The 27,306-nt window shown below is 58.7% G+C and overlaps 1 protein-coding gene across 1 annotated transcript in view; it reads right to left on the bottom strand.

Annotated features, from left to right (window-relative positions):
- Positions 1-896: 896 nt before the first annotated feature.
- The window catches only part of SETX (senataxin), a 33,123-nt gene continuing 6,713 nt past the window's right edge, over positions 897-27,306 (bottom strand). Inside the window, exons 6-26 of the mRNA XM_056132666.1 lie at positions 26,212-26,431; positions 25,507-25,626; positions 24,319-24,490; positions 23,843-23,930; positions 19,646-23,605; positions 18,498-18,588; positions 17,349-17,522; positions 16,780-17,012; positions 15,827-15,994; positions 15,247-15,403; positions 13,319-13,420; positions 12,759-12,874; positions 10,521-10,592; positions 9,877-10,026; positions 9,391-9,498; positions 7,660-7,847; positions 6,893-6,985; positions 5,925-6,089; positions 4,086-4,184; positions 3,001-3,088; positions 897-1,692 (exon numbers count right to left, since the gene is read on the bottom strand). Coding sequence (XP_055988641.1) covers positions 1,129-1,692; positions 3,001-3,088; positions 4,086-4,184; positions 5,925-6,089; positions 6,893-6,985; positions 7,660-7,847; positions 9,391-9,498; positions 9,877-10,026; positions 10,521-10,592; positions 12,759-12,874; positions 13,319-13,420; positions 15,247-15,403; positions 15,827-15,994; positions 16,780-17,012; positions 17,349-17,522; positions 18,498-18,588; positions 19,646-23,605; positions 23,843-23,930; positions 24,319-24,490; positions 25,507-25,626; positions 26,212-26,431 — 7,128 coding nt within the window. The 3' untranslated portion in view covers positions 897-1,128. The remainder of the gene's footprint in view (positions 1,693-3,000; positions 3,089-4,085; positions 4,185-5,924; positions 6,090-6,892; positions 6,986-7,659; positions 7,848-9,390; positions 9,499-9,876; positions 10,027-10,520; positions 10,593-12,758; positions 12,875-13,318; positions 13,421-15,246; positions 15,404-15,826; positions 15,995-16,779; positions 17,013-17,348; positions 17,523-18,497; positions 18,589-19,645; positions 23,606-23,842; positions 23,931-24,318; positions 24,491-25,506; positions 25,627-26,211; positions 26,432-27,306) is intronic.

Here is a 27,306-nt window from a genome sequence, read left to right on the forward strand (position 1 = left end):
ATCATACATCAGACTTCACAAAGCATTTGGTTTATTTTTTGGTTCTTTTTGGTTTGTCCTGTTTGGGGCCCACGAGCAGCTGTGCTCAGGGCTGACTCCTGGCGGCTCAGACGCTGTGGGGTGCCGGGGATCCAGCCAGGCTGGCTGTGCGTGAGGCGAGTGCCCGTCTGCTGTACTGGGGCCCTGGCACGGGGTGGGCTCCCTCACCAGCGTGGGGCTCCCTGAGGCTGGGAGCATCCACTCAGCCCCACGGGGCCGCACAGCAGCAGACACAGCCCCAGGAGGCGTCTGAACGGAAGGGCGTGTCTCGGGTACGGTGGCACGGTGTCCTGTGAAAGCCCTCCCTAGCCTGCGGACGTTTCCCACGACACAATGCCCCGATGGGGCAGTGGCACTGTCCCACGGGGCGGCTGTGGGCACTGCCAGCCGCTGCTCTAACCCCGTCCTGCCCTCCTGCCTGGACATCTGCCACTCAGGGAGGTCTGTGCCCAGGCCTGGGTGCGGGGGGCCGAGCCTGCCCTGCTCCTCCCACACGGACTCGGGCCACACACACACCAGGTCTGCCGCCTGCCCGGACCCAAAGCTCAGGGGGCTGCGAGCAGTACAATCCCCAGCCAGCCAGGGCTTCCCAGGAGCCGCCCGGCATGAAGCCAGCATTTGGTGGCCGATAGGCAAGGGCACTGCCCTGCCCCCCTCCCCCATCAGGGAAGCGGGTGCCTGTGCCAGAGCCCTCCGCTGTGCCCCAGCAGCACCCCAGGCCCGAAGCAGGGGCTTTGAGACGCTTCCCCCCTCATCCTGCCCAGAGGTCAGTCTCAGGGCAGTCGCTGCCAGCAGCCGCCCTCTCCCACGCGTCTCAGCTATGAACTTGGTTCCACAGAAAAGGCTTAACACTCTAAGCCGGGAGAGAAAAGTGATGTTCTGACGTTTCCAAGAGTTTCGGGACTTGCTATACAAATGTACATTCCTACCTGAGTCGAGCTCCCTGCCTGGCGGGGGGAGACCCGCCTTCCTGAGTGTCCACCTCAAGGACGTTATTACCGACACAGCTCTGCGCGAGCTCCTCGCCCCCCACCCCGCTCCCGAGGGGGCGCCTGCACGGGAGTGTGCTGGCGGGCACGGGGCCGCGGCCTACAGGAGCTTCCGTCTCTTGGGGTAGCTGTCGCCGTCACCCAGTGGCCCCTTGTCCCAGCCTGCGGTCCTCTGCGGGACGCTGGCAGCCCGTGGCTCCCCGGGGGGCAGCGTGTCCAGGGGGCAGTGTGCAGACAGCAGCAGGCCGCTCAGATCCTGCATGCCCCCGAGGGTTCCAGGCTCCCCCAGCACGGGGCAGACGCGGGGGGGCTGGGGACCCAGGGAGACACCCAGTCTTCTCAGCAGCCGGGGGTCCCGGAGGCGGTCCTGCACCGGGGGCTTCTCGGGGTCCTTGACGGGGACCGGGGACTCACCGGAGTCGGGGGGCGTGAGGTAGGGGGACGAGGTGGTGAGGCCGCCATCCAGTGTGCTGCTGGGGAGGCCCCCTGGGGGCCGGGCGGCCTCGGGGGCGCCAGCGGGCGGGTGCGTCAGGCTGCGATGCAGCGGGCCGGCCTTCAGCTTCAGGATCTTCATCGCGTCGTGCCGGTAGCTGCGGCTGCATGTCTTCACGATGGCGCCGCGCTTCTGCGCATCCTGGATCAGTTGGTTCCAGTGCTCGTTGTCCTGGAATCAGAGCGGGCACTCAGGAGCGGGCAGTGCAGCAAGACGCAGAGAAGGCCGCACCCCGCCTCCGCCGCCAGCAAGCACAGCCACGCGAACATCACGACAGAGAGCAGCGTGTCTCAGTGCAGCTCTGCGGCCCTGAACAGACGCTTCCTGCAAAGCACTGTGGAGGGGGGAAGGTAGGAAGGGGGCACGCGGGGGCTCTCCCCCCGTGGTCCCCAACACCGGGAGAGCATCGCCCCCACGGGCCCCAACACGCCCTGACACGCAGCCAGCGGCCTGGCCGCCAAGTCTTGCCAGGAACAATACTTGGGACACCCTCATTCCACACGCTCTTCAGGCAGGCTCCAAGTAGCTATGAAAAGTTTTCAAACTGTCCAGTTATACAGGAAATCTCAGGGCAGACAAACATGATAATACGTAGATTTTTAATTTGGTTTTGTTCCGAGGTCACACATGGCAATGCTCAGGCTTACCCCTGGTTCTGCACTCAGGGGTCCCACCCGGCGGAGCTAAGGTGACCCTATGTGGTGCCCAGGTTGGCAGCTTGCAAAGCAAGAGCCACTCCATGTACTCCTCTAATATATGGTAAAGAGAAAAAATTCGTTGGCTACGGGCACCCGCCTGGTAGCGCGCCTATCTGCACTAAGTGACTGAGCTGGCGGTGTTGGAGCGCCCTCTGGTGGTCCTGTGCTGGCGTCGGCAGTAACTGAAAAAGGATCTGGTCACCTCTCAGAGGAGTGTGCAGTTCCCGGAGAGAGTGGGTGGCACCCGGGAAAAGCATCTGGAGACCCTGCAGGCCGCTCTCGCCAGGCTGCTCTGTGCGTGCACGGCCCAATGTGACTCTAGGACAAACACCCGCCTCCTTCACAGCGGCTCCAAGCAGCAGGCCCGGTTTCTCCCCCAGCAGCGCCTCAGGTGTGACCCAAGCACAGAGCTGGGGCAGCCCTGATGCCAGCAGGGGTGTACCAAAACTCAACCAAAAACCAAAACTCAACCAAAAACCAAAACTCAACCAAAAACCAAAACTCAACCAAGATTTCTTTTTTTAATTGGGCCTCCCTGGAGCCGAAGAGCAGGTATGGTGGGAAAGGTGTCTGCCTTGCATACAGCGGACTTGGGTTCGATCGCCAGCATCCCATACGGTCCTCCCAGCCCCGCCAGGAGTGAGTTCTGAAAGCAGAGTCAGGAGTGACCTGCGCATTGCCGGGTGTGTCCCAAAAACTAAACACCAACAAAGGAAAAGGGAGAAAGGACGGGCAGACAGAATGGGACGGACACACTCCCCTCTGCAGGGCAGGCACTCACCATCAGGGTACGCAGATGCCCGAGGATAAAGAGGCTGTACTTGGCCCGGGTGATGGTGACATTCAGTCGCTGCAGACTGGACAGGAAGCTGAGCCGGAGAGAAACACAGTCACACACACGCTTTTGAGCGTCACTCAGCAGACCAGACGGGACAGAAGCTTCTCTGGGCTCCTCCCCGACCCCTGGCAGCAGAACCCCCCAAACTCCTGTCCACGGCCCGTTCAAACTTGAGCAGAATATTGCAAACACACCAGCAATATGATGAATGCCCTTGAATGCCCCTGAACATATGACAGGTCAATTTTTCTCTATCTTAAACATCTTTAAAATGAAACGATGGTGGGGCTGGAGAGATAGCACAGCGGGTAGGGCGTTTGCCTTGCACGCGGCCGACCCGGGTTCGATTCCCAGCATCCCATATGGTCCCCTGAGCATCACCAGGGTAATTCCTGAGTGCAGAGCCAGGAGTAACCCCTGTGCATCACCGGGTGTGACCCAAAAAGCAAAAAAATAATTAAAAAATGAAACAATGGTGACATTTATGGAGGATTATACATACACCAAGAGCATCTGAAGGGAGCTCAGAAATGAGAGTGCCATCCTGATGGGGGATGGGGGGGACACCTTCCGGTCACATGGGCCTGCTCAGTGGCCGCCACTACATGAGAAGCCTGACTGCCGAGAAAGGAGAAATGACCACTTCCCTTAAGACCATGGGCAACGGCCGACTCCTACTGCTCTCCATGAAAAGAGAAAGTAAGAGTCCCTGGATCCAAGACTTGGGGATTTCTGTCTCACATCAGAGTCCCTGGCACCTTTAGCAAGGAAGAGGACAGAAGGTGGACCAAGCAAGCCCAGCGGGAGTCCTGCAGACAGGGGGAGTCCCTCAGGACCCCGCGCAGAACAGAACCGGGCCCCATCCGTGAACAGACCCAGGTGCAGGGGTGAGTAAGGCACCAGGAGACGCGGCTGACAAGGTCTCCAGGGCTCTTGAGAATGAATGAGGCGCCACAGTGAGCTCTCTCAAGGGGTCCCCGAGATCCAGCTCCGGGTTCTGGCCACAGTGAACGGCAGCGGTCCCTCACCCAATGGAGCCCTGCACGGAATTCGCTCGGACACACGTCACGATGATGCAGTCCTTCTGGCGGCCCTGGAACGCGTCCACCGTGTCCACTTCTGCCAGTCTGGAGCAGAGAGAGTATTTGTCAGAAAAGGGGCCGCCTTGCGCCACTGCCGCATTGGAAGTCTCAGGACTTCCCAAGATACTCCGGGCTGTTTGTAAACAAGAAAATGATGCCAGAATGAGAGACTCCCGGCTGGCCACTTCCAAGATCACTTAAGCAGCGCTGACCTTTTCTCTGAGTGGTACCGCTGACCCCAGAGCGCTCCCACCTGCTCCAGCCACCCATGTCCCAACAACCACGGCCTGGTCACCACCACCCCGCCCCCGACCGCCATCGCCATCTCCGTGGCTTTTCCTGTTGTGGAGAATCTGTCCAAAGCCACGGTTTTGGGCTTTGCTTGCTCAGCGCCACGTTTCGGCCTCTGTGCTGAGACTCGGACAGGTGCGCATCTGATTCTCACGCGACCCAGAAGGTGACAGAATGGTACACTGAGATTTACCCAATAACCGGGGGTGGGGTTGGGGGGCACGCACTACTGCGTTTCATTGCTAAGCTGCCCCGCAAGAGCCTCTACTGCACCTGCAGAAACAGCAGGGAGCCTCAGGGTCTGCTTTTCCTCGAGGGCTGGCTCTCAGCTGAGTGCAACTCTACTCCCGAGTCAAGTGCTCTGATCACTGTCGCACGGGGGATCCAAGTGCCTGGCCCGCTGCTGTCCAGAGGGGCTGGGCCCTCTTGTCAGGTAGGATCTAGGGTAACATCACTATATGCTGAGCCACCCTGGACGTTCCAAAGGCCATGCGATCCCGCCTGGCCTAGGGGACACACAATCCTTTAAATGCTGCTGAATCCAGCTGCGTATCAGTGAAATGTGTGAGCACTAGGCCGGGCAATCACTGAGGGCAGAGCCGGGAGGGAGCCCTGAGCGCCAGTGTGCGCCCCCTGCAAGAGGCGACTCTTGCTACTGTTTCCGGGGAGTCGCGGGGTGCTGGGGACCGAACCTGCTCTCACACATGCAAGGCAAGCGCTCCGCCATGGAACCACGTCCCCAGCCGTGGGTTTTCTTATCTCCATGTTCACAGAAGTCAACAGGAAAGTTTGGGTTCTAGATTTTTCCTTTTGGAAAATTCCTTATTACAAATTCCATGTCTTATAAGCTCTAGTTAACTAGATTGTTTTTCCTATGTGTGCAGGAGTTTCTAGCTTGAGCGCAGGACAGGAGTGAGTCCTGAGGACCACTGGCTGTCCCCCAGCCCTGTCCAAAAAAAAAAAAAAAAAAAACTTTTGAAGGGCCAGAGCACAAGGACAGCAGGTGGAGTGTTGGCCTTGCACATGGCCAGCCCAGGATGGATCTGGGGACCCCCTTTGGTCCCTTGAGCCTTGCCAGAGGAGATTCCTGAGTGCAGAGCCAGGAATAAACCCAGCTCCCCCCCCAAAAAAGGGAAAAAGAAGCCTTGAGCTCACATTCACTCATGCACACGTAAATTCTTCTATTCCATGTTACCATTACAGGCTCCCGCTGAGCAGCGGTAGGGCCCGGGGCCAGCCCAGCAGGGCTGGGGGCACGTGTGCGGACCCTCATGCTCTGCCTGTGCACCCAAACCCTCGCCAGCCTGTCAACATTCACTCCTGAGTTCAACCCTAATCCGTCAGGGTACTGAAAACAGACACGATCTCTGTGACACAGGCCGTGAGAATTCCCAGAGCAGGGATGAGACGAGGACGGCCACTGTGGAGATGGCCGGGCCGGGCCCCTGTGACCAGCCGGGCCCTCCTCTGCCCCAACTTCCCGACGCCGCTCACCCTTTCCGGTCAAACTCCCTGTCCAGGTCCCTCTGAATCAGGATCTTCTGCGCCCGGTAGTGGGTGATGACGCCGATGTTCCGGAAGGTCACGTCCTTCCGCTTCTCCTTGATAAGTCTGATTATTTCCATGACCAGTTTGATTTCTTGGACGTTCACATATGAGCTAAGCAAGAGAAACGGAAGCCCACCCCCGCTAGCAGCAGCCGAGCGCCCGGTTCCACTTCACTTCCCTCAGCCCCGAGCGACCGGCGCAGCTGTAAGCGGACACGGACATGGACATGGACATCCAAGCGTCCACCGGGCGAGGCTGCGAGAGGGGCGGCCGGCTCCTTCTCCTTCCCGTCAACAGACAAGAGCAGGAGGAGCCCCGGCTGGAGAGGCGGGGGTCTCCCGCCCAGGCCCTGCCCAGGGCAGCTGTCCTCCTCCGGGCCCCGCCGCCGGCCCCTGCCCCAGCTGCTCTTCCTCGGCCCAGGCGCCTGCCCAATCCGCCTCTCTGGCAGAGGCGGCAGCAAACTGCCTCAGGCTCCCTCCCCCGCGGTCCCCCGCACACTTCCCTGGACACGTCCCTACCCACAGCTCAAAGGGCCACACCCCACAGTGCAGGGGACCCACTCTGCCCCTCTGCGCCACCCACGAGGATGTCTGTCACGCCAGCCCCCCAGCCTCACTCCGCTAGTGACAGACACGGGGAAGCGCACAGGAAGGCGCTGGCCAGGCACGTGGCGACCCAGTCCCACCCCTGACGGGGCAGCTGCCCTGTGTGACCCGCCAACACAAACTCTGAGCAGCCCCGCAGGGTGTGACCCTCCCCCCCAAGAGCTGGCATAGGAATAGAAACGCGGTAATGCACGGCTGAAGAGAAGAGGGAGGGAGGGAGGGAGGGAGGGAGGGAAAAAAGGAAGGAGGGAAGGAAGGAGAGAGGCAGGGAGGGAGGGAGGGAAGGAAGGAGGGACCTGGGCAACTCACTCATTATCCCGCCGCTCTGCGCCGTCGCCCACATCAAACACCAGGTAGGGCTGGAAGGGCCAGTCTGATGAGCAACGCAACATCTCGGTCGTCCTGCGACACAGGGCCACCTCAGAAAACACGTCACTGTGGGGGAAACTTCTCTACCACCCGATTTTCCTGGGGGCCGGGCAGGGGCAGGTCGTGCAGGGGGGACACTGGTGGAAGCAGACAGACAGGCTCGCTTGACTTCGGTGTGTCTCAGTGAAAAGTGCCAAATGCCTCTTGCTGCTGTTCTGGTATTAGAGCTACGTCTATAACCGGGACACACACAAACACATGCACACGCACACGCACACACACGTGCCAAGTCGTGCACCTAATGCGTGGAGAGGGAGCGGTCAGTTATGTTAGATGAGGCGCCGCTTCTCCCCTCCAGAGCCCTGAGAAAGAACGAGCAAAGAGCATGCGCAGGACAGAGACCCAGGAACGTTACTAGGGACACGTCTGGAGGCACCCATGGGGCATCTGTCCCTTCCTTTCATCTGCCTTTGCAGCCATCTACACTTCCTGGATTTTTTATTTATTTATTTTTCTACACTTCCTGGGTTTTAGACAATGCTCAATGATCACTCCTGGTGGGCCCCTGGCAGAGATCACCCAGGATGCCGGGGATCGAATCCAGGACAGCCAGACGCCAAGGCAAGCGCCAAGCCGCTGTCCCCTCACCCGGCCCCCGGCCCTGGCAGGTGACGGGGAAGCAGGGCCGGGCCCGGGGGAGCGCCCACCTGTTGGTCTTCAGGCTCCTGTTGTAGACGTAGCTGGAGGGGAAGAGGCAGATGTCGGGGTGCATGCGGTACTGCACAGTCAGCTGCACGATGGGCATCCGGCCGATCAGGCTCTGCTTCACCTTCTCCTCCAGTAGCTTGTAGAAACGGGCCATCATCGACTGGTCGTAGCCGTACTCCTGGGCCTTCTGCAAGGGCCATGGAGCCGTGAGCACTGGGCGCCCCGCCAGCCCGGCTTCAGAGAAAAGGTAGGACAGCGGCCGCAGACCTGACTCAAGCTGGGGCTGAGCACGCACGCAGGCCTCGGGGGTCTCCCTGGGCGAGGTTTGTGGGTCCTTTTCCTCTGCTGCCCTAACCCAGCCACTAAACAGATGGCGAACCAAAAAACTGATTTAACTAAAAATATCAAATAATGTCTGGGTTTGGCTGACACTCCCTTAGTATGAACTGAAATAAATGAAAAGACTAATCAAGTGTCCGGCGTCACCCAGCTGTCACCCCAAAAAACAGGGGCCAGAAAAAGCACTGTGACATGATTCATTTGAAAATTGTTTTGTTTTCTTTTTTTTTGAAGTTTTTTGGGCTACATCTGACGATGCTCAGGGGTTCCTCCTGACTCTGCACTCCTGGAAGTTACTCCTGGAAGTGCTCTGGGGACCTTACAGGGTGCCAAGGGTCGAGCCAGTTGGCCACATGCAAGGCCAGGGTCCTCCACGCGGGGGATTCTTAGGTGACTCCAACTGGCCTGCAGTGTCCACACGGCACATCTGTCCACTGCTGCTGCTACCCTCTGCCCAGCAGGGAGGTGAGGGTCAGCCCCACCCCGCCATGCTAGGAGCCCTCTGGGAGCCCTGGTGCCCACCGCTTGCCAAGTCAGGGGCGCCTTCCCGCGGGCCTACCACACTGCACTCCACACCCATGGGCCCACCGCAAATAGAAGTGGGGGGCCGGAGCCTCCCCACGGCCCACCCGACTCATTCCCTGGCACCCCACAAGGACCCTGAGCTCCCAGAGCAGAGTCTGGAGTAAGCCCTGAGCACAGCGCATGCGGTGTGAGCAGGCGTACGCGCGCACACACATATACACACACAGAGCAACAGATAACAGGAAAACTGGGCTTGGCCTGTGAGGTGACCCCTGTAGGAACCCCAAGAGTGCACACTGCAGCACCACACAACGTCCAGTCACATTTGGGACTCGGCGCCAGCCTGCAACAGCCCCCCTGGCACTGTGGCATAGGGCCGGGGGCTTCCTACAGGGGACACAGGCCCAGCCGCTGTCACTTGGGTCTCCCTCTCGCACCTCGGGGCTTTCCTGGGGCTCGTTCACAAGTTCCTCTACACATCCGCCCCAGGGCCCCTGGGCACAGCCAAGGGGAGCCAGGTGTCAGACTCCAGGAACAGAGCGGCCCAAGCAGCTCCATGTTCCCAGCCACAAGACCAGGGGTGAGCGGAGGCGCCCTCAGTGGCTGCTCGGGGCTCGGCTCTCCTCACCCACCCCCCAGGCTGCCGGAGCCACCATGCAGACACAGCTCCCCTTGACTCCTGGGGCTTCTCCCCTGTGGCCTGCTGAGTGGAACCATCGGCCCTCCCTGCCTCCCTCCTCTGAAGATGCTTCTCTGGGCACCCGCACGCCCCTTCCCGACTTCCCCCCCCAGGAAAGACCCTGCCCCCCGCCCAACAGCGAAGAATAGGAAGCCCGCAGCACCTCTGCAGGCTGGCATCGAGTTACCATGGAGATAACGGTTGGGGGGAGCTGCTTGGGGTCTCCAACCAGGATGAGCTTGTTGCAGCGATGGATGAGGGGCGTCAGGGTCTCCACCTCACACGCCTGCCCGGCCTGGGGATGAGCACAGCGCGGGGTCAGTGGCACCCCCCGTGTCACGGGCCCCCAGACCCATCGCAGCTGCGGGCACAGAAGAGCGCCCCTTCCTCAGCACCCCACGGGCACAGCCAAGGGTCCCCTCTGCTCAGGAAAGGCAATGCCATCGATGCCAAGAATGCTGAGCCGTCACAGCACCCACTCAGCAACATGCCCCCCATGGGGTCCCCACACCCCCCCTCCCGCTCCCCAGCAGGGTCTTCCAGGCTCAGCCCCCAGCGGCCGCCCTCCCCTCCCCTCCCCGCTCATCTGAGCCATGGGGTCTCCGCTGCTTGCTGGCTGCCGGGTCACACCCGCCGCGGAGGGATGCTACGCCATGCCCACTGGCTCGCTGACCTCGTCCACGATGACGCAGCTGAAGGGCACGCCGCCCTGGCCGCGGAAGGCCGCCTCCAGCAGCAGCCCCCCGCTCGTGCTCAGTGTGCAGCAGATGACGTGCGACTCCAGGATGATGAGGCTCTGTGTCTTCTGGGGCCGTCCCTGGACCTGCGCGCACAGACCAAACCATCGGACTCCAGGCTGCGACCCCCCAGCCCCCGACAGGAAGCGGGGAGAGGAGCAGGAAGCCCCGGGAGAACAGCGACTCCATGGAGCCACTACCGAGTCACGCCAGGCTCAAAAGCAGCTCAGCCAGCCGGGATTCAATCCCCTGCACCCCACAGGGTCCCCCCTCAAAGACCACCAGGGGTGATCCCCGATAGAGCCAGGACAGAGCCCTGAGCGCCTCCGGGTGTGGCCCCAAATTGCAGCTGAGATGGCACAGCGGGGAGGGCATCTGCCTTGCACCCGGCTGACCTGGGTTCAGTCCCTGGCACCCATATGGTCCTCTGAGCACTGCCAGGAGTGACCCCTGAGCGCACAGACAGGAGTCAGCCCTGAACGTCACTGAGTGCGGCCCCCAAAACAAAACAAAAAACAGCTGAATTTGAAATAAGTTAAAAAAAATAGCAGGAAAACGGTACAGTAAATAAACCCCTTACCTCTTTGATTTTAGATGCCAGTTCCTGCCTTTCTTTCGAAACCTTGGCAATTTTATCATCTAACTCTTGTCTCTGGGGAAACAAATCAGTGTCATGATCAATGGTGAAATGTTAACTCCTCCCAAGGGCCGTCCCCTCTCAAGTGACCGACGCCTGCCCCTGCCCAGCCCCGTCCAGCTGCAGCCCCGGGCCCCGAGCTACGTCACCCACCACGGCTGGCCTGGAGTGGGATGCATGAGGACAGCGACAGCCCTGGTGCTGAATGTGTCTGAACAGGGCCCTTCAGGCCCTTCCGGCCCAACTCAGTTCCCACCGTGGGGTCCCGGCGACCCACATCTGCCATTTCTTCCCTGAGCTCACACTGCCCACAGCATATGGAAGAAAACCTCCCTGAGCGCCAATCGTGTGCCCTGGTCAGGCCCTGCTGGACTGCCGGGCTACAGCTGCCAGAGGCCCCAAGGGAACGTAGCAGCCCTAGGCCCGGTCCTGGTTCCTCCCAGGGTCGCTGCTATCGTCACTGGGGCCCAGGGGCACGGTGCTGCCAGCAGGTCAGCCTATCCCTGCAGGGCGAGAGCATCACCCCAAAACTGTCACTGTGCCTCGGGCCAGACCCCCAACAACTCAGGACCAAGTTTCAAGAAATTAAACCACAAGCTCATTTATTGGCCTTGCTTCAGAGACCCACAAACAAATCTCAAAAGAGATCAAAAGCCTCAGTGAATCTCAGACCTGTAAGGGCTGAACAGACTGGGGTCAACTGGAGAAGGGCGGGTCAGCCTGGTGCCTGCCCACGCAGACCCCTGACAGCCGCTTGCCCCCACAATCCAAAATCACCGCCATGGCCCCACCTGACTCCCCATCTCAAGACAAACGTCAATGAGATATAATCTGCTGAAAATTTGGGTATGTGGGTATTGTGACTGAAGTCACCACGCTTTCTTGGGGTCGGGTTGGCCACCTTCCCCACCTCCCTGTACCTCTGGAAGCTTCAAGGAGTCACTCTACACCTCAAAGCTGTCAACCAGTTAAAAATAGCTACTCCAACTGTACCTTCCCAAGAGAAACACTAAATTCCCTGAACAAACACAAGCACCTCCTAGTACCTGTACTACAAACCACGATGCACAAAAGGAGATGAAGAAAGAAGGTGCCTGTCATAGTGGAAGGCAGGGGGAGCGGCGGGCAGAGTGGGAGGGAAACAGGGACATTAGTGGCAGGAAATGTACATTGGCAGAGGAACAGGTGTTAGAACATCGTATGCCTGAAACCAAGTCAGGAATAGCTTTGTTATGGTCTACCTCACAGTGATTTGATTTAAAAATAAATTATTAAATTTTTAAAAATAGACGTGAGAGGGGGCTGGAGCGATAGCACAGCGGGTAGGGCGTTTGCCTTGCACGCGGCCGACCTGGGTTTGATTCCCAGCGTCCCATATGGTCCCCTGAGCACCGCCAGGCATAACTCCTGAGTGCATGAACCAGGAGTAAGCCCTATGCATCACCAGGTGTGACCCAAAAAGCAAAAAACAAAACAAAAAAAAATAGATGTGGAAGGAGAGAAAGAGGGGAACTGTGTTAGAGAGAGAGCACAGGATGGGGCCAGGGCGACAGTACAGCGGGTCGGGCATTTGCCTTGCAGGCACAGCGGAAACAAGCAGGCGAAGAAATAGCCCGAGCAGGAGAGCCAGCACAGCGGGCGGGCATCTGGCCTGCACGCGGCCCACCCAGGCCCGATCCCCAACATCCCGTATGACCCCCCGAGCACTGCCAGGACTGATTCCAGAATGCAGAGCCAGGAGTATCCTCTCCTGGTGTGCTTCAAAAACAAACGAAACAAAAGAACAACAAAACACAGAGCAAAGCAAGCAAGCAATGTCTTCAAGGGCGAGTATGAGCTTGAAGAGTAAGTCGGCTTCTTTCATCGGAATCCCAGACACCTGTGGACGCAGCAGAGCCAAGCAGCAGGGGACAGGCCAGCGGAGCCCCGGGCTTCCCTCCACTCACCGTCTCCCACCAAACAACGCTGCACCGGACGGTCACGGCATCTGTTTGCCACTGATCCCGCAGCTCTGCCACACACGGGCAGAGTCCGGGAGTCAAAATCCAAGACGGTCTGGCCCACAAAGTCTACACCGTTACTACTGAAAACTGTTCGAAACGCCTGCTGGCCCATGGGCCCTGGCCTATCACTTCTGCACGCGCTTGTTTGCACAAACGGAAGAGGAGGAATGCAGAGTACCTGCTTCTCCCTCGCCCCTCGGCACAGAGCTCGCTGGCGGGAAAGCTCGTCCAGCTGGTGATCCAGGCTCTGCTTCTGCCTATGCATGTCCTGAACGTGAGAAGGCAAATCTCTTTCTAGAAAGAACAGGGGTAAAAAATACATACATACGTACATACATATGTATATATTTATAACATATATGTATGTAATACATATGTACAATGGGTTGGAGCGATAGCACAGCAGTAGGGCATTTGCCTTGTGTGCAGCCAGCCTGGCAGAGCCGGGTTCGATTCCTCCGCCCCTCTCGGAGAGCCCGGCAAGCTACCGAGTATATCTCGCCCGCACGGCAAAGCCTGGCAAGCTCCCCGTGACGTATTCGATATGCCAAACACAGTAACAACAAGTCTCAAAATGGAGACGTTACTGGGCGCACTCAAGCAAATCGATGAACAACGGGAGGACAGTGACGGTGATATGTATAATACACACACACACACACACACACACACACACACACACACACACACACTCTTTCTTCGCCCTTCCAAGGTTCTGGCCCCCTCACTCGGACTTACTCATTCTGTGGCTGACTAGGCTGTCCAGGCTGAATTTTAGGACCTCAGTATTAATTGACTTCTCTGGACCCAGACGTACTAAATTGATATCTCCACAGTTTCCTGTTGACAGAGACAACAGCAGGGTCAGGCACGCGCCACTTGCCTCCGCAGTTACGACTCCAGGGCAGATCTAACATGCACTGCCAACCCCTCACAGGCTGGCACAGGGAATCAGGCATTGCAGACACTCCCCCAGCCCTGCACCCGGGGGCCGAGTGCCCATCACGGCCCGGCAGAGCCAGGCTCTGAGACAATATCCTGCTACCTGGAAGTGCTAAGTTAGGGCAGACCTGTCAGCACAGGACACAGCGGAGACACACAAACCCCCGTGCTGGAACGTGACTGACTTTCCAAGACACAGTCAGATGTGACCACTGGATCCTCTTCGAAATCCTCACGCCACGCCTGTGACTCTGCCTCAGTACCACCGTGCTCAAGACCATGGGTGCTGGGGGCCAGGAAATCAGGAGCACGTGGTCCCCACACTGCAGCATCTTCTGGGCGGCCAGGTGTCTCAGAAGCCACCCTGTCGGGGAACAGCCGCCCACTAGTGCCCCTGGCCTGTTCCCCCACCCCAGGCCCGTGAGAAGCACCATCAGAGGCAGGTGGATGAAGATACGGCCGTCCTCGACTTGTGTTCTTGGTCTGACTCAGTTTTCTCAATCTGATGCTGGCCTGGAAGTTCCATGTCTCTTCCATGTGTGGAGCCCAGGGATCAGTCAGGTCACATACACGCAACGGAAAGCATGTGACCAGGAAGCCACACCACGCTCCTGCCAGAAAGGCGCTGAACCACCCAGAACCCACCCACCAAACGCCTAGAAATTCTCCATCAAGGGGCCAGAGCGACAGTACAAAATGGGGAGGGCGTTTGCCTTGCACGCTGCTGACCTGGGTTCAATCCCCGGCATCCCATAGGGTCCCCCAAGCACCGCCAGGAGTGATTCCTGAGTGCAGAGCCAGGAAGAACCCCTGAGCATCGCTGCTGTGGCCCAAAATGCAAAGAAAAAAAAGAAAAGAAAGCAAGCAAAAAAGAAATTGTCCATCGATTCAAGTAATCCAAAGCGCCTTTCCTCAGGAGAGAGCACGCCACACACGGGACAAGCCCTGTCACACGCCCACACCATGTCATGCCCGAGCAGAGGCAGGAACAGCCCTGAACCGAAGCCAAGGTGGGATTCTCCCCTGACCAGCACGGATGAGCAGAAGCCACTAGATCGAGTTAAGTCTGCAGAGACCTAAAATCGCCAGAGACCCACAATGGCATTGGGACCAACATAACGCCCCCCCCACCCGGCTCATGTGCGTGTGCGCCAACATACACACACACACATACACACACACACACACACACACACGCCTTGCAAGCGCATGGCTGTGAGTTTCACCCCGACCTGAGCTCTGCTGCCAGAGGTCCCAGGTGCCACATGAGCATGTGTGACCCTCAGGGCACAGCCAGTGAGTGCCAGCCCCGGAATCACAAGTCCTGGTGCCCCCTGTGAGCACGAGTGGGCACCATGCCCTGAGCCCCAGCAGAGAACAAGGCCGAGGGGCTGGTTTGCGTACACCACACATATCCCTGCCCCCCAACACAACACCACACCCCACCTGGAGGAGGACAGGAGGGAGTCTGAGCGCTCCCCGGTCCCCCCGGCCCCCTGCAGAGCACAGCCACTAGAGCACAATCCCCGCCCCCCGCAGACCGTGTCCCCTCATAGCCAGCCCCAGCCCTAACCTCGGGTGCTCTCACCGACACCCACCCATGTTCAGCAGCTCCGCCAATGACTCCCCCACCTGAGGACCGTGGGCAGCTGGGCGCACAGGGGACTCACTCTGTCCTCCCCAGCCACCCCACGACACGCAGAGACAACGCTTAAGGATCGTACCCAAAGGGTTCTTCTTGTCTTTACATTTTTCTTTGAATTCGAGGATGATTTTCTTCATGAGTTCGTCCACGGCAGCATTGGAGGGCGCACACACCAGGACCCGGTTCTGTTTGATTTTGGCATTGGAGTTTTCATCCGAGTGGCCCCTCTTCTGGGTCTATGATCCACCACACAAACGACAACAAACACACCAATGAGCTCGACTGGGCAGCTCCGTTTTTCTTGTGCGAATGTTCAAAACTCCCCATACAAAGATAAATAAAAGCACTGATGTTTTAGGTCGAAAGGAAAATGGCACACGCAAACCTCCCCTTACTCTGCCTTCAATCCGACCAAAAGAGCGCCCGGAAGACACTGCAGGGGGTCTCCTGGCTGAGATGGACAGACGTCTAACACAGCCGGACGTTCCCCAGGCAGCGCTTGGCACGCATTTTTCCGAGGACACGCTCTGCGCTGCAGCTTCCAGCCAGAGCCCTGTCGGTCCCTCTGCTCCTGTCTCTGAAAGGCCCGTCCCACTCCGGGCCGGGCACACAGAATGCCCCGGTTCAGTGCCAGCACAGCCGCCCTCGTCGCTCCCTACCTCTGTCAGGAGGCGGTACAAGAGGCCGACGATCGTCTTGGATTTTCCTGTCCCGGGAGGCCCGTGGATGAGACAGATCTTGGCGACGGCCGGCGACTGCTTCACCATGGCATAGGCCGTCTCGATGGCTTTCTTCTGGTCTTCGTTGAAATCTCGCAGGTAGGAGGTCTGCAGGGAGACACCAGCGACTTCCTGTGCCGGGATCCAGGGCAGGGGGAGCGGCCCAGCACCCCACACACTCCAGTGTCTGTCTCTCTGTCATGCTGCGAGTCTCCCAGACAGACCCTGTCGGTCAATTCTGAGTGAGAACACTCTGAGACTTTCTTTCCTTAGACCATGACACCCAGCACATGAAGAGGGCCCAGGCAGCTCTCATTCCCTCGCCAACTCGGCCGCTGACCCCCTCCCCACCATTTTCCTGCAACTGGCGGGGGCCCTGGAGAAGCACACAGAAGCCCTGGCACAGATCTGAGCCTTCAAATGCTTTAGGCTTTTTTGGCATTTGGGTCACACCCAGTGATGCTCAGGGGTTGCTCCTGGCTCTGTGCTCAAGGGTCACCCCTGGCAGGGCTTGGGAAACCCTATGGCCTGATGGGGATGGAACTCAGGTCAGCCGCGTGCCAGGCAAGTATCTTACGAGCTGGACTATCACTCCGGCCCCTGGGGGCTCAAAATGATTCCTTGGCCCTGGCTCTTCTCTGTGGTCACTTCCTAACGCTCCTCAACCAGCCCGAGAGAGACACGTGTGCACACAGATGCCACCTCACCTCTGCCTGGGCAGCAATCACCCGACACAGGGGTCCCTCCATTACCGAATCCCACTCTTGGCTGCTTTCCAGCGCCCTGTCCCCTGGAAGGACCAGGAGCCGGGCCGGGGCCCACACTGGGCCCACACGGGGTGGCCAGGGGATAGCAGCCAAGGTAGGTGCCCTTCCCGCAAGGGCCCAACTCACGATTCTCTCTGAGCTCGTCGTCAGCAAGTCCTTGGTGCAGAAGTCCATGGGGTTGGGATTGAGCACGACTCTGGCCAGCTGGTTCCGACCACTCAGGAGAGACATGGCCTTCAGCTTCCTCTGTGTGGTTACCAGGGAGCTGATGACGAGGCAGCGCACGGACTCGTTGACGTGCAGGGGCAGCTGGTCCTGCGTCTGGATGGACAGGCAGCACTCGGACTTGCCGCTGCGCACTAACCGGGAAAAGGGGAGGAAGGTCTCAGTGTCCGGCCAACTGCGGCACCTTCCCAGGTGACCGCTGGGAGGCCAGGGCATGGTGCCTGTGCGGCGCCTTCCCCTGGCACCCCGGCGACCCCCAGCCCTGCAGGCCCCCAAGCTCAGCATGGCTGGCAAGGATCCAGGGCTGCCACCTCTCCCTCGGGCACCAGAGCACCGCATGGGAGCCCCCGATGAACAGGGCGGGAGCTGTCGCACAGGCTGCGTGCAGGCTGGCGGAGGCGACTGGGTCCATCCCCGCAACAGCAAAGGCACAGGAGCGGCCAGCGGCCGGGCTCTCGGGGCTCACTCACTGGCTGAGGTGCGGCGGAATTTCTGAACAAAGCCGCAGAAGTGCTCCTGAGCCTCCGGCACGTACTTCCGCTCGGTGTCCTTCCTGTCTCGGTCTCGTCTCTCAGGAACCAAGAACACCAAATCATTTTCCTTGGGATGAAGCTGTTTGGCCAATTCGCTTTCGTCCAGATGAACTGCAGAACAGTATCGGCACCGTGTCAGTGATGGGGACCCGTGTGTGACCTCCTGCGGCTGCTGCCTCCAACGCCGAGAGAACAGAGAGGCCCTTCCCCGGCGTTCGGGCCACACATGGCCACGCTCAGGGCAGACTCCCGGTGGGGCTCAGTGCCTGGGACTGAACCTCAAGTTAGCAGTCACATGCAAAACAAGTGCCTGGAGCCCTGAAGCATCTCTCTGGCCCTTCCCACAGATTTACACATTTTTCAAGTGAAATGAAAGAAATTCCACAAAGAAACAGAATCTATACCCACCATAAACATGACCCCCCCGCCCCCACCTTCCCACCAAGTCAAGCTGCTTTGCCCACCCGCGCCCCACGCCGGCACCTGCACTGGCACTTGGGCCTGCACCGTCTCATCAGAAGGGTTAGAGCCATCAATTGCCTGGTCTCACTGTTTCACTTGGGTTTGAGTTTGGGGCCACACCCAGCGGTGCTCAGGGCTTACTCCTGGCTCTATACTCAGGAATCACTCCTAGTGGTTTTGGCAAACCCGTACGGGGTGCCAGGGAGCAAGCCCAGGTCAGCCACATGAAAGGTCAGCACTCTACCCGCTGTTCTATCACTCAGGCAAAATCACGTTTTTTTTCTTTTTCTTTTTGGTCACACCCGGCACTGCTCAGGAGTTACTCCTGGCTCTGCACTCGGGAATTACCCCTGGCGGTGCTCGGGGGCCCCTATGGGATGCCGGGAATCGAACCCGGGTCAGCCGCGTGCAAGGCAAACGCCCTACCTGCTGCGCTATTGCTCCAGCCCCAAAAATCACATATTCTTAACCCATTCTTCTCATCAAGGCTTACAACACTCATGGTTAAGAGGTGCAACTCAACTTAGGGGCCAGAAAACTAAACGCTGCTGCTCCTCCTCCTTGAGAGAGAGAGAGAGAGAGAGACGTGGGCACATAGTTCAAGGGCCAATGGGAAGAGCTTACCCACAAACTCCCAATATTTCTGATTAGCAGGGAATTTTCGAAACAGCAATGAGTAGGACTTATTTGAAGAGCTGCTCCAATCCTGTGCCACCTGCGCAGAACAGAACAGAATCACGTGAGCACAAAGTCCAGAATATGCAACAGTCAACCCAAACCTCTGATCCCAGACCAGTTAAAACTCCTCGGCTGGCGGGTCAGAAGCAGGTAAGCCACCTGCCTCGCCTGCCCCACACCCAGGTTTGATCCCTGGGACTAGGTGCGGACCCCCGGCCCTGGCAGATGTCACCTCTCAAAAAGGCAGGATGTGGCCCCCACAGCAAAGCCCTTTGAAGGCCCAGACCAGCTGAGGCAATGCCCGGAATGCGGCCAACGCCATGTTCAATCCCAGGCACCACCAGGCGTCATCCTGAGTCCAGATCCCCGAGCACTATCGGGAGGGGCCAGCCCCCCCAAGCCCCTTTGAACATCACAGACAAGGGAACGTACACGGTTTAAAAGGAAGGTGATTGTCTACAAATAAAATGCAAAATAACGGAAAAAAGCACCCCAGCACTAGTTAATGAGTCACCAGAACAAGAGAACAAGCCACTCGGTGTCCAACATGTTAGCCGTGGCCAGGGAGAGAGTGACACTGACCACACCTGCCACTGACTCCACACCCTCTAAGGGAAGGTCACAACCTTTAGCCGCCACGTCCAGACACACTGGGCACCTTGGTGCCCTCTCTGCTCTGTGGCCCCAGGCCTTCCCTCTTGGGCACACGCCTCTGCTCCCAGCCGTCAGGGCTCCCCACAAGCCCCGTATCCCTTGTCTATCTGCTTCACCAATTTTTCCGTAACACACACCAGGCCCCAAACACCTGTGAATGAACATGAACCCCAATGTCCTTGGTTGTTCGGTTACGTTAAGTGTCTTACTGCATACTCAGGTTTTCACTGGAAACAAAACACCTTGAGAAAGTGAATATGCAGATGACCAATAGTCCAGAGGGCAGGGCACTTGCTTTGCATGCAGCTGGCCTGGGTTCCATCCCCAGCACCGCATCTGGTCTCCCGGCCCAACCAGGGGTGATTCCTGAGCACAGAGCCAGGAGTCAACCCTGAGTTCGCTCCCAAACACCAAACCATTAAAAACAAAAATGCACTTACCGTTTCAAAAGTATTCAGTATCACCAGCGGGAAGAAAACGTTGAAATACTCCCCTGAGTCCTGGAAGCGCACGGGCACGGGCCTGGTAATGGCCTGGCACAGGCTGGCGGGCGGCCCACACTGGTTGAAGTTCAGGAACATGTCGAGCTTCCACTTTAAGACCTCTTTGACGAAGGCATCGGCGATGGCCTGCGGGGACAGATGGACGCTGGCCGGGTAGACCGTGGACAGGGACCTGTTCTCGGCAAAGGGAGGCCTGAACACAGACCTGGAGGACGCAGTGGGCGCTGAGAAGACGCTGCTCCAGGGGCCCTTGGTCTCGGGCGGGGTCTTCAGGGTGGGCGGCACAGGGGCTGGGGCAGGCTTGGGTGGGGGCGGGGGCGGAGGTGGGGCGGCCTTCGGCGGAGGGGGCGGAGGGCCGGCCTTGGGCACAGGCAGCACCCCACTGGCCTTGCTCTTGGCTGGCCGCGGGGCAGCAGAGCTGCTCTCCAGAGACCTGGAGAAGTTCGCCAGGCGCGAGGTGTGGCTGGAGCTGAAGACCTTGGTGTTGGTGGGCCTGGGCTTGGGCCCGGGGGGCGGCATGGTGGGCTTGAGGAACACAGTGGCGGCGGCCTTGGGTGTGCCCTGGCCCCTCGCGGTCTCTGCACTGTCCTTGTGCTCGAACCTGGGGCCCTGCGGGGACTCTGCCCGCCCCGTGGCCAAAGCCGTCCCCTGCACGGCGGTGCTGTGGTCACTCTCCATCTGGGAACACAAGTCCATGTCCTGTGGGTCGTGCTGGGTGAGGAACAAGCTCTCAAGCTCAGAGTCGCTGTCGGAGTCCGGCTCGGGCTGTGGGTCGGCAGCCACCCCCACGTGTCGCTCAGGCTCCGCAGTGGCCGCCACCGCCGAGTCTGCCAGCCTGACACCTCCGTCCATCACGTCAGAGCCGGCTCTGGCCCTCCCGGGGTCCGTCTTGAGGAAGGGCTTCCCCAGGCCCTCGGCGAAGGCATCGGGGCCTGGTCTGCGGTCAGCGGGTGCCGGCTCTGGGCGCCGGGCCTCGGCCCAGTGCTCGGGGCGCTGTCCCCCTTTCCCGACGCCCAGCCTGCTCCACATCGCCCTGCGCACAAAGTGTGGCTCCTGCATGGTCAGCAGCTTCTTGTTATTTCTGACTGAGAGCATCTGGGGCGCGATTAATTTGGTCTTTTTCTGGATATCGACTGCCCCGGCCACCTTGCCGTAGTCCCGGAGCTCCGAGATGCTGTCGCGCGACCTCTGGGACAGGTCGAAGGCCTTGCGAGGCGCCTTCTTCAGCCCCAGTCGCTCCGCCTTCGAGGCAGGCTCGGGAAACTGGCGGAACTTCTTGGGCGGGATGACAGCAGGAGTGGCCCGACACTTGAGGTAATGGGTCTTCGCCGGCCCCTTCCGGGGCTCCGAGTGGGCCTTCTTGGTGCCCTTGGCCACGGGGCTCCGTCGGACGGGCGCAGAGTAGGTGCGGGCACCGGGAGGCGCCTTCTTTGAGGCCCTGGGAACGACGGAAGCGGTGGGGGCGGCCCTGGCGCTTTTCACGGCCTTTGCCACCTGCCCTGCCACGGGGGGGTCGTCAGGCTGCTCCCCACTTCGGGCAGGGGCAGGCGCCTTCTGGGGCTTCTCAGCACTGGGCTTTTCAAAGTGTTTCCTCTTCGGTTTCTTCGCTTCCATTTCACAGATCTCAACAGAAATGCCTGGCCCTGCCGGTTCCCGGGCACCCACGGGCCCGTCCGTGGCTGCCCCCCCCGGCACGGTGTTGCCGGCCCGGCCCTGCTCCTGGGCGGCTCCCACGCCACACGGCACAGAGGAACTTTCCTCATCCTCTTGATCTGAATGCTTGTCTTGTTTCTGATCCTGCCAAACTGAAAACACTTCACAAGGGGTCTCAAACTCGAAAAACTGAGAGTCCGACTCCTCGAACTCAAGCAGCTTGGTCTGCTCCTCCTTCAGGGCCTCATTGTCCACGCTTGAGTCTGCCGTGGAAACCGCCTGCTCCTCCTCCTCCTCCTCCTCCGGGACCCCGGGATCCACCTTCACGCGCTTCTTCGCACTCAGAGTACTGTCCTCCTCGTCATCGGAATCAGAAATAATAATAACGTGGTCGGAGCTGACGTCCCGGGTGCTGGTCGCCTTGGCCGTGAAGCATCTTTTGTCCTCCCGGACCTTCCTCTGAAGCTGGCAGGGGCTCTTCTGAGAGGACTCGGACGGGAACTTGCTCGCGCTGGCCTGCGCCAGTAAGGATAAGTCATAGAGATCCTGGTCGATCTGCGAGTCCGTCAGGGTGTCGGGCCTGGGGCTGAGGGGCCGATCCTGGAAGTCCGCGAGAGCCCCTCTGCCCAGCTTGCCGGCCACCTCTTGGGAGTCCAGTGTGGTCACTGGCTCCTCAGAGGGCGAGGTCTTTCTTAGGAAACTGCTGGTCACTTCTATGAGCGAGACCAGATCTTTCTCATTCTCACGTTTCCGGGCCTGGTGGCTGTGTTCGTGGGAGCAAGTCTCGAGCTCGTCGTTCAGCACCTGCTTCTTTTCCAGCACTGAAGTGTCGGAACAGGTCAGGTCCTTGCTCCTCTCGCCCAGAACACTGCGCGGGCCGACACAGAGATTGTGCAAGAAGCCTCCGTCCCCTCGCGCGTCTCCGGCACCTCTCCTCGAGTAGAAGCTCTCGATGCTGGACACGGTCAGGGTTTCCTCTAGATTCACCCCACTGTGGACCAGAGTACTTTTCCGGTGTTGCTGTTTTATCACATGTGACAACTTGGCGCAAAATTCATCTTTCTGTGCCTTGCTTTTAACTCTTACGTTTTTGCCGAGAGTACCGTCCCTGAGAGAGGAGTTCTCGCCGTGTGCGGCTGTGTCGAATCCCCTGTCCGGTTCCCCTTCGAGGCCTCTGCTTGACGCACGGTTCTTGGGCGTGATGGCGGGATCGTTGCTGAGAGCCCTCTGCCCCTGGGCGCTGCCTTGGCCCGGCTCGGGAGCACCATCGGGATAACGGCTCTCGCCACTCTGCTTGAAAGCGGGCGCGACCGGGAGGGGCCCCTGCAGCCTGGAGGCCCCCGGCTCATGCTTCTCGACGGTTTTCGGTGCTCTCCCCAGCGCCCCTTCGTGCACGGGGCCTCCACCCACTCTCCCGGGCTCCTTAGGGGGAGCAGGGCTGGAACTTTCCGGAGGGGGCACGTCTTTCCGAAGCTTCTCGGTTTCTTCACTTCTCCGAGGGCTTTTGGATGGAGGCGGCAGCTCTGCAAGCATGCCACCCTGCGGGCCCTTGGCCTTGATGTTCCTAATGATCTGCTTCAAACACATCTGCAGCTCCTGGGTTTCCTGCGCGGTCAGCTGCCAGCCCAGGGACAGATTGCCTCTCAGGAACAAGTTGAGCTTGTCCCAGAATCGCTTACACAGGGTCTGCTGGCCCAGCTGGTAGCCTTCCTTGAGCAGACTCCTGATGAGCTGCACGCAGGCCAGCTGCACCGAGTTGCCCTGCGCCATGTGCAGGGACAGCGTGGAGACGACCGGGGAGCCCTTGGAGCCGCTGGTGGCCGACTTCTCAATGCTGCGCGCGAAGGCGCTGGTCGGGAGCTTGGCGCACTTGACCACGGCCTCGACCCACTGCTGGGAGCTCACCCACAGCAGGTGCAGGCACCTCTTGTTCCTGTGCAGCTCGACCACGGACACCAGGATGAGCAGGAAGAACTCGGTGACCTTGTCACACACAGTGTTGGCCTGGTTGAGGACGTCCTTGACCTCCGAGTGCAGGTGGTGGATGACCTCCAGGATGTAGGCCACGCCCAGGTCCTTGAGGTCCATGAGCGACTGGACGAAGGGGATGAACCACAGGAAGGTGCTGTTGTGCACGCGCATGTCCTGCCCGATGTCCGACTGCAGCACGCTGGTCAGCGTCTCCATCTCCTCATACATGTTGGGGCAGTAATCCGGGCAGATGGCCGAGCGCCAACCTGAGTCCTACAACGGGAAACACCAAAAGACGAACGTGGGGCCGGAGCGACAGCACAGCCCTTCCCACACTTCCTGAACACAGTCACCAGCCCCCAGGAGTGCGTATGGCAGACAGACTCCGTCTTCCCCGGCCTCAGGGGATGCAGAGAACCCCACCACCGAGTCAGGAGGAAACCAAGATGTGAAAGACCACCAGAGACACATAGAGGCCGGCAGCGCCTGGGTCCCCGCAGGGCCCCGTACCTTCTTGGTCTTCTCAGGGTTGAAGTTGTACACGATCTGGCTGCAAGTCACCATGTCAGCCATGTACGGCTCCGGCTCGAACTTGGGCCTAAGTATTAAGAATAAACAGAAATGATGGAAGTAGAAAGAAAGAAAGAAAGAAAGAAAGAAAGGAAGGAAGGAAGGAAGGAAGGAAGAAAGGAGAAAGAGAAAGTGAGAAAGGAAGGAAGGAAGGAAGGAAGGAAGGAAGGAAGGAGAAAGAGAGAGAAAGGAAGGAAGGAAGGAAAGAAGGAAAAGAAGAGAAAGAGGAGAAAGACAGACAAGCATCCCCATCCCCATCATCAAGTACATGACAACGGGCTTCCACAGAGAGCTGGGCTGAGTTCTGAGCTGAGCGCCTGCCGTGCATGCATGAGTCTCTGGGTCGCGCTCCCAGCATCAGACACACACAGGCACGGAGCTGGTGGGCGCGAAGGCCTGGCCCGGCCTGCGCTCACCTCGCAGAGCTCTTCCGAATAGTCTGGATCTCTCTGTTGTAGCTCACGTTGTTGATGATGGTTTGAAACGCCTCGATCGGATCAATGAGCTGGCCCCAGACCTTCGATCCCAGACGGTCCAGGATCACCATGAAACAATGTAAGGCCGGCCAGAAAGGATCCATGCTATCATCTGAAACACAGGAAGCGAAGCCCCACAAAAGACATGTAGAAAGACAGATGGCTGTGCTGAGAACCGCTCCTGGCGTACCACAAGGAGAAAGCAAAGCGCAGCCATTCCAGGTTTTACAAGCTGGCCCTCTGGGGAAAGGTGTGTGCGTGTTTTCCAAGTAATACACCACACTAGGAAATTTTTTGAAGGGAGCAAACTGAGCACGTCCAGGTCAGCGGTTCTGAACTGATTCCACACCCACGGACCAGTGCAGGAGACTACGAGGCAAGGGACATTCAACTTCCTCAACCTGGCTCCACGCACCTCCCCCCCCCCCCCCCCCCCCCCCCCCGGGTACGCTGACAAGTAAGAGAAGGCACAAGAGGACAGGAGCAAAACCTTCAGCAGCCTCCTCGTGTCCTCCAAGGAAATCCAAAGTGCTCCAGCAGTTTTAAGTTATCAGTATACTTTTGGGGGGCCACATTGGCAATGCTCAGGGTATGCCAGGCTCTGCACTCAGGAGCGACCCCTGGTGGTGTTCAGGGGACTATACGAAACACGGGGGATCGAGCCCAGGTCAGATGAGTACACGGCAAGCGCCCTCCCTGCTGTGTGTCGCTCTGGCCCCTCTGCTGTATCTTTCAGTTGTTTTTCCTACTCCTACGATGAATCCCTTTCTACAGCAAAAATAAATGACTGGCTTACAACTGCCCTTCCCGCTTACTCTCTGTCCACTTTGAGCCTATTTCTAAATGAACCTAAATGCACCCTAAACGAACTTCACATTCACGGTGCCTCAAGAAGTGAAGGGGAGAGATGATGTTTTCGGAGTCTGGCACGACGGGTCTTTACTGATCCGCTTTTTTAAAAAGTCTAGGAAACGTCCCATTACACGTCCTTCCCATTCCACTCTCTCCACCAGGACTGTCCTGGGGGTCCCTAACTGAGAGGTGGGGGTGGGATGGATGCCGAGGGGCTAGGGAGGGGAGCAGCCCCCCAACAACAACCGAGTATCCAGAAGCAAGGCGGGCACTCACCTTGGGCGGGCCGCTCCATGGTATGCAGGATGGACTGCATGAAGTCGTTCTGCTTGTCGGAGCCGAGCAGCAGCGAGTCCATGGCCTGCTCCTCCAGGATGGTCAGCAGCATGCAGATCCCTGCGGGCACGCACGCCTCAGCCTCCGCGCCCTGGCTTCTCCCGACTCAGCACCCACGCTCACCAGGGAGTGCCAGCGACTGCGTGAGGGAAACCCTGCCCAAGGCCACCGTCACACACAGGTGTCAGGCCCAAGGCACCCCCAGGGGCAAGAGCCACCATATCTCACGCCCCAACTGTGGCCCAGTGTCACACAGGACTATTAAGACCTGGGATCAGGGGCTGGAGTGATAGCACAACGGGTAGGGCCTTGCACACGGCCAACCCGGGTTCGATTCCAAGCATCCCAAATGGTCCGCTGAGCACCGCCAGGAGTAACTCCTGAGTGCAGAGTCAGGAGTAATCCCTGTGCATTGCCGGGTGTGACCCCAAAACAAAAACAAAAAAAGACAGACCTGGAATCAGTGGAGTAGGTGACAGGTGGTGTGTGTCACAGCAGAAGCCGAACTCCAAGCCCAAAGGGGCGTATCTGACAGACGGAGGCGGCAGCACGCCCCTCTCCATCAGACCCACCCTCTTCCACGGCTCACCCAGTACTGTGACATCCGTGCTCCCTTCCAACGCTCGCAGTCACGGGAGCACTCACCTAACCAATAGTTCTTGTAGTTGGCGACATCGTACATGTGCGCGGGCAGGAGGATCAGCTTGCCCTTCTCGAGAACAGAGGAAGTGTAGATGTCTGGGCTCTCCAGCAGCCCCAGCTCAATCACTTTAAACAGGCACGTCAGAACCTCCTGCAAGTCGTAATAATCATCTCTGTCCACTTTCCCCAAGTTCCTGGCAGTCAGGATGGCCCAACGCCTAACCTGAAAGCAAAATGGATTCCTTAGTCATTCCACACTCATCCTACAGAAATCATGACCGTACTTAACAGGATTCTTAAGATAATTCTACGCATGAATAGTCAGGAAAACAAATCCCAGATCCAGCTGCAGAGTATTAGGAAATGAAGGGATTAAAGGAAATGAGCCCAGAGTGACCTAGAAGGCGACTAAGGGGTGGGAAGGGGAAGGGGCGTGGGACGCTGGGGAGGGACTGGCTCAGCACCTGAGTGTAAAGCAATGACCCCAACACTATAGTACCCGTGATACTGTGGGGTACGCATGACAGTACAGCAGGTCGGGCGCTGCCTTTCAAAGGTGCACAAGTTTGATCCCTGGCAACCCATATATATGGTCCCCCTGAGCCCTGCCAGAACTAACTTCTGATCAGAGCCAGGAGTAGCCCGAGCATGCTAAGAGCATGCTGAAATTCTCAAAACGAATAAAAAATGATACAATGAAAAAAAATCATAAAAACTTAAGTTAAAAATAAAGGGCTAGGGGCTGGAGCGATAGTATAGCAGGTAGGGCATTGGTCTTGCACGTGGCCAACTTGGGTTCAACCCTGGCATCCCATATGGTCCCCCAAGCACTGCCAGGGTAACTGCTAAGTGTACAGCCAGGAGCAACCCCTGAACATCGCTGGATGTGACCCAAAAACAGCAAAAAAAAAAAACAAAAACAAAAAAGGGGGGGCTAGAGAGACAGTATGGTGGGTAGAGCTTGCCTTGCATGTAGTCCACTGCAGTTCATCCCCCCACACCCCATGGGATCCCCTAAAGCTTGCCAGGAGTGAGCCCTGAGCACTGTCAGTGTGAACACAAAAACAGTAAGAAAAAGAAGACTGTCCAAGTCACATG

The sequence above is a fragment of the Sorex fumeus genome, unplaced genomic scaffold (genome assembly GCF_029834395.1).
Source record: "Sorex fumeus unplaced genomic scaffold, SorFum_2.1 ptg000095l, whole genome shotgun sequence".
Taxonomy (NCBI): domain Eukaryota; kingdom Metazoa; phylum Chordata; class Mammalia; order Eulipotyphla; family Soricidae; genus Sorex; species Sorex fumeus.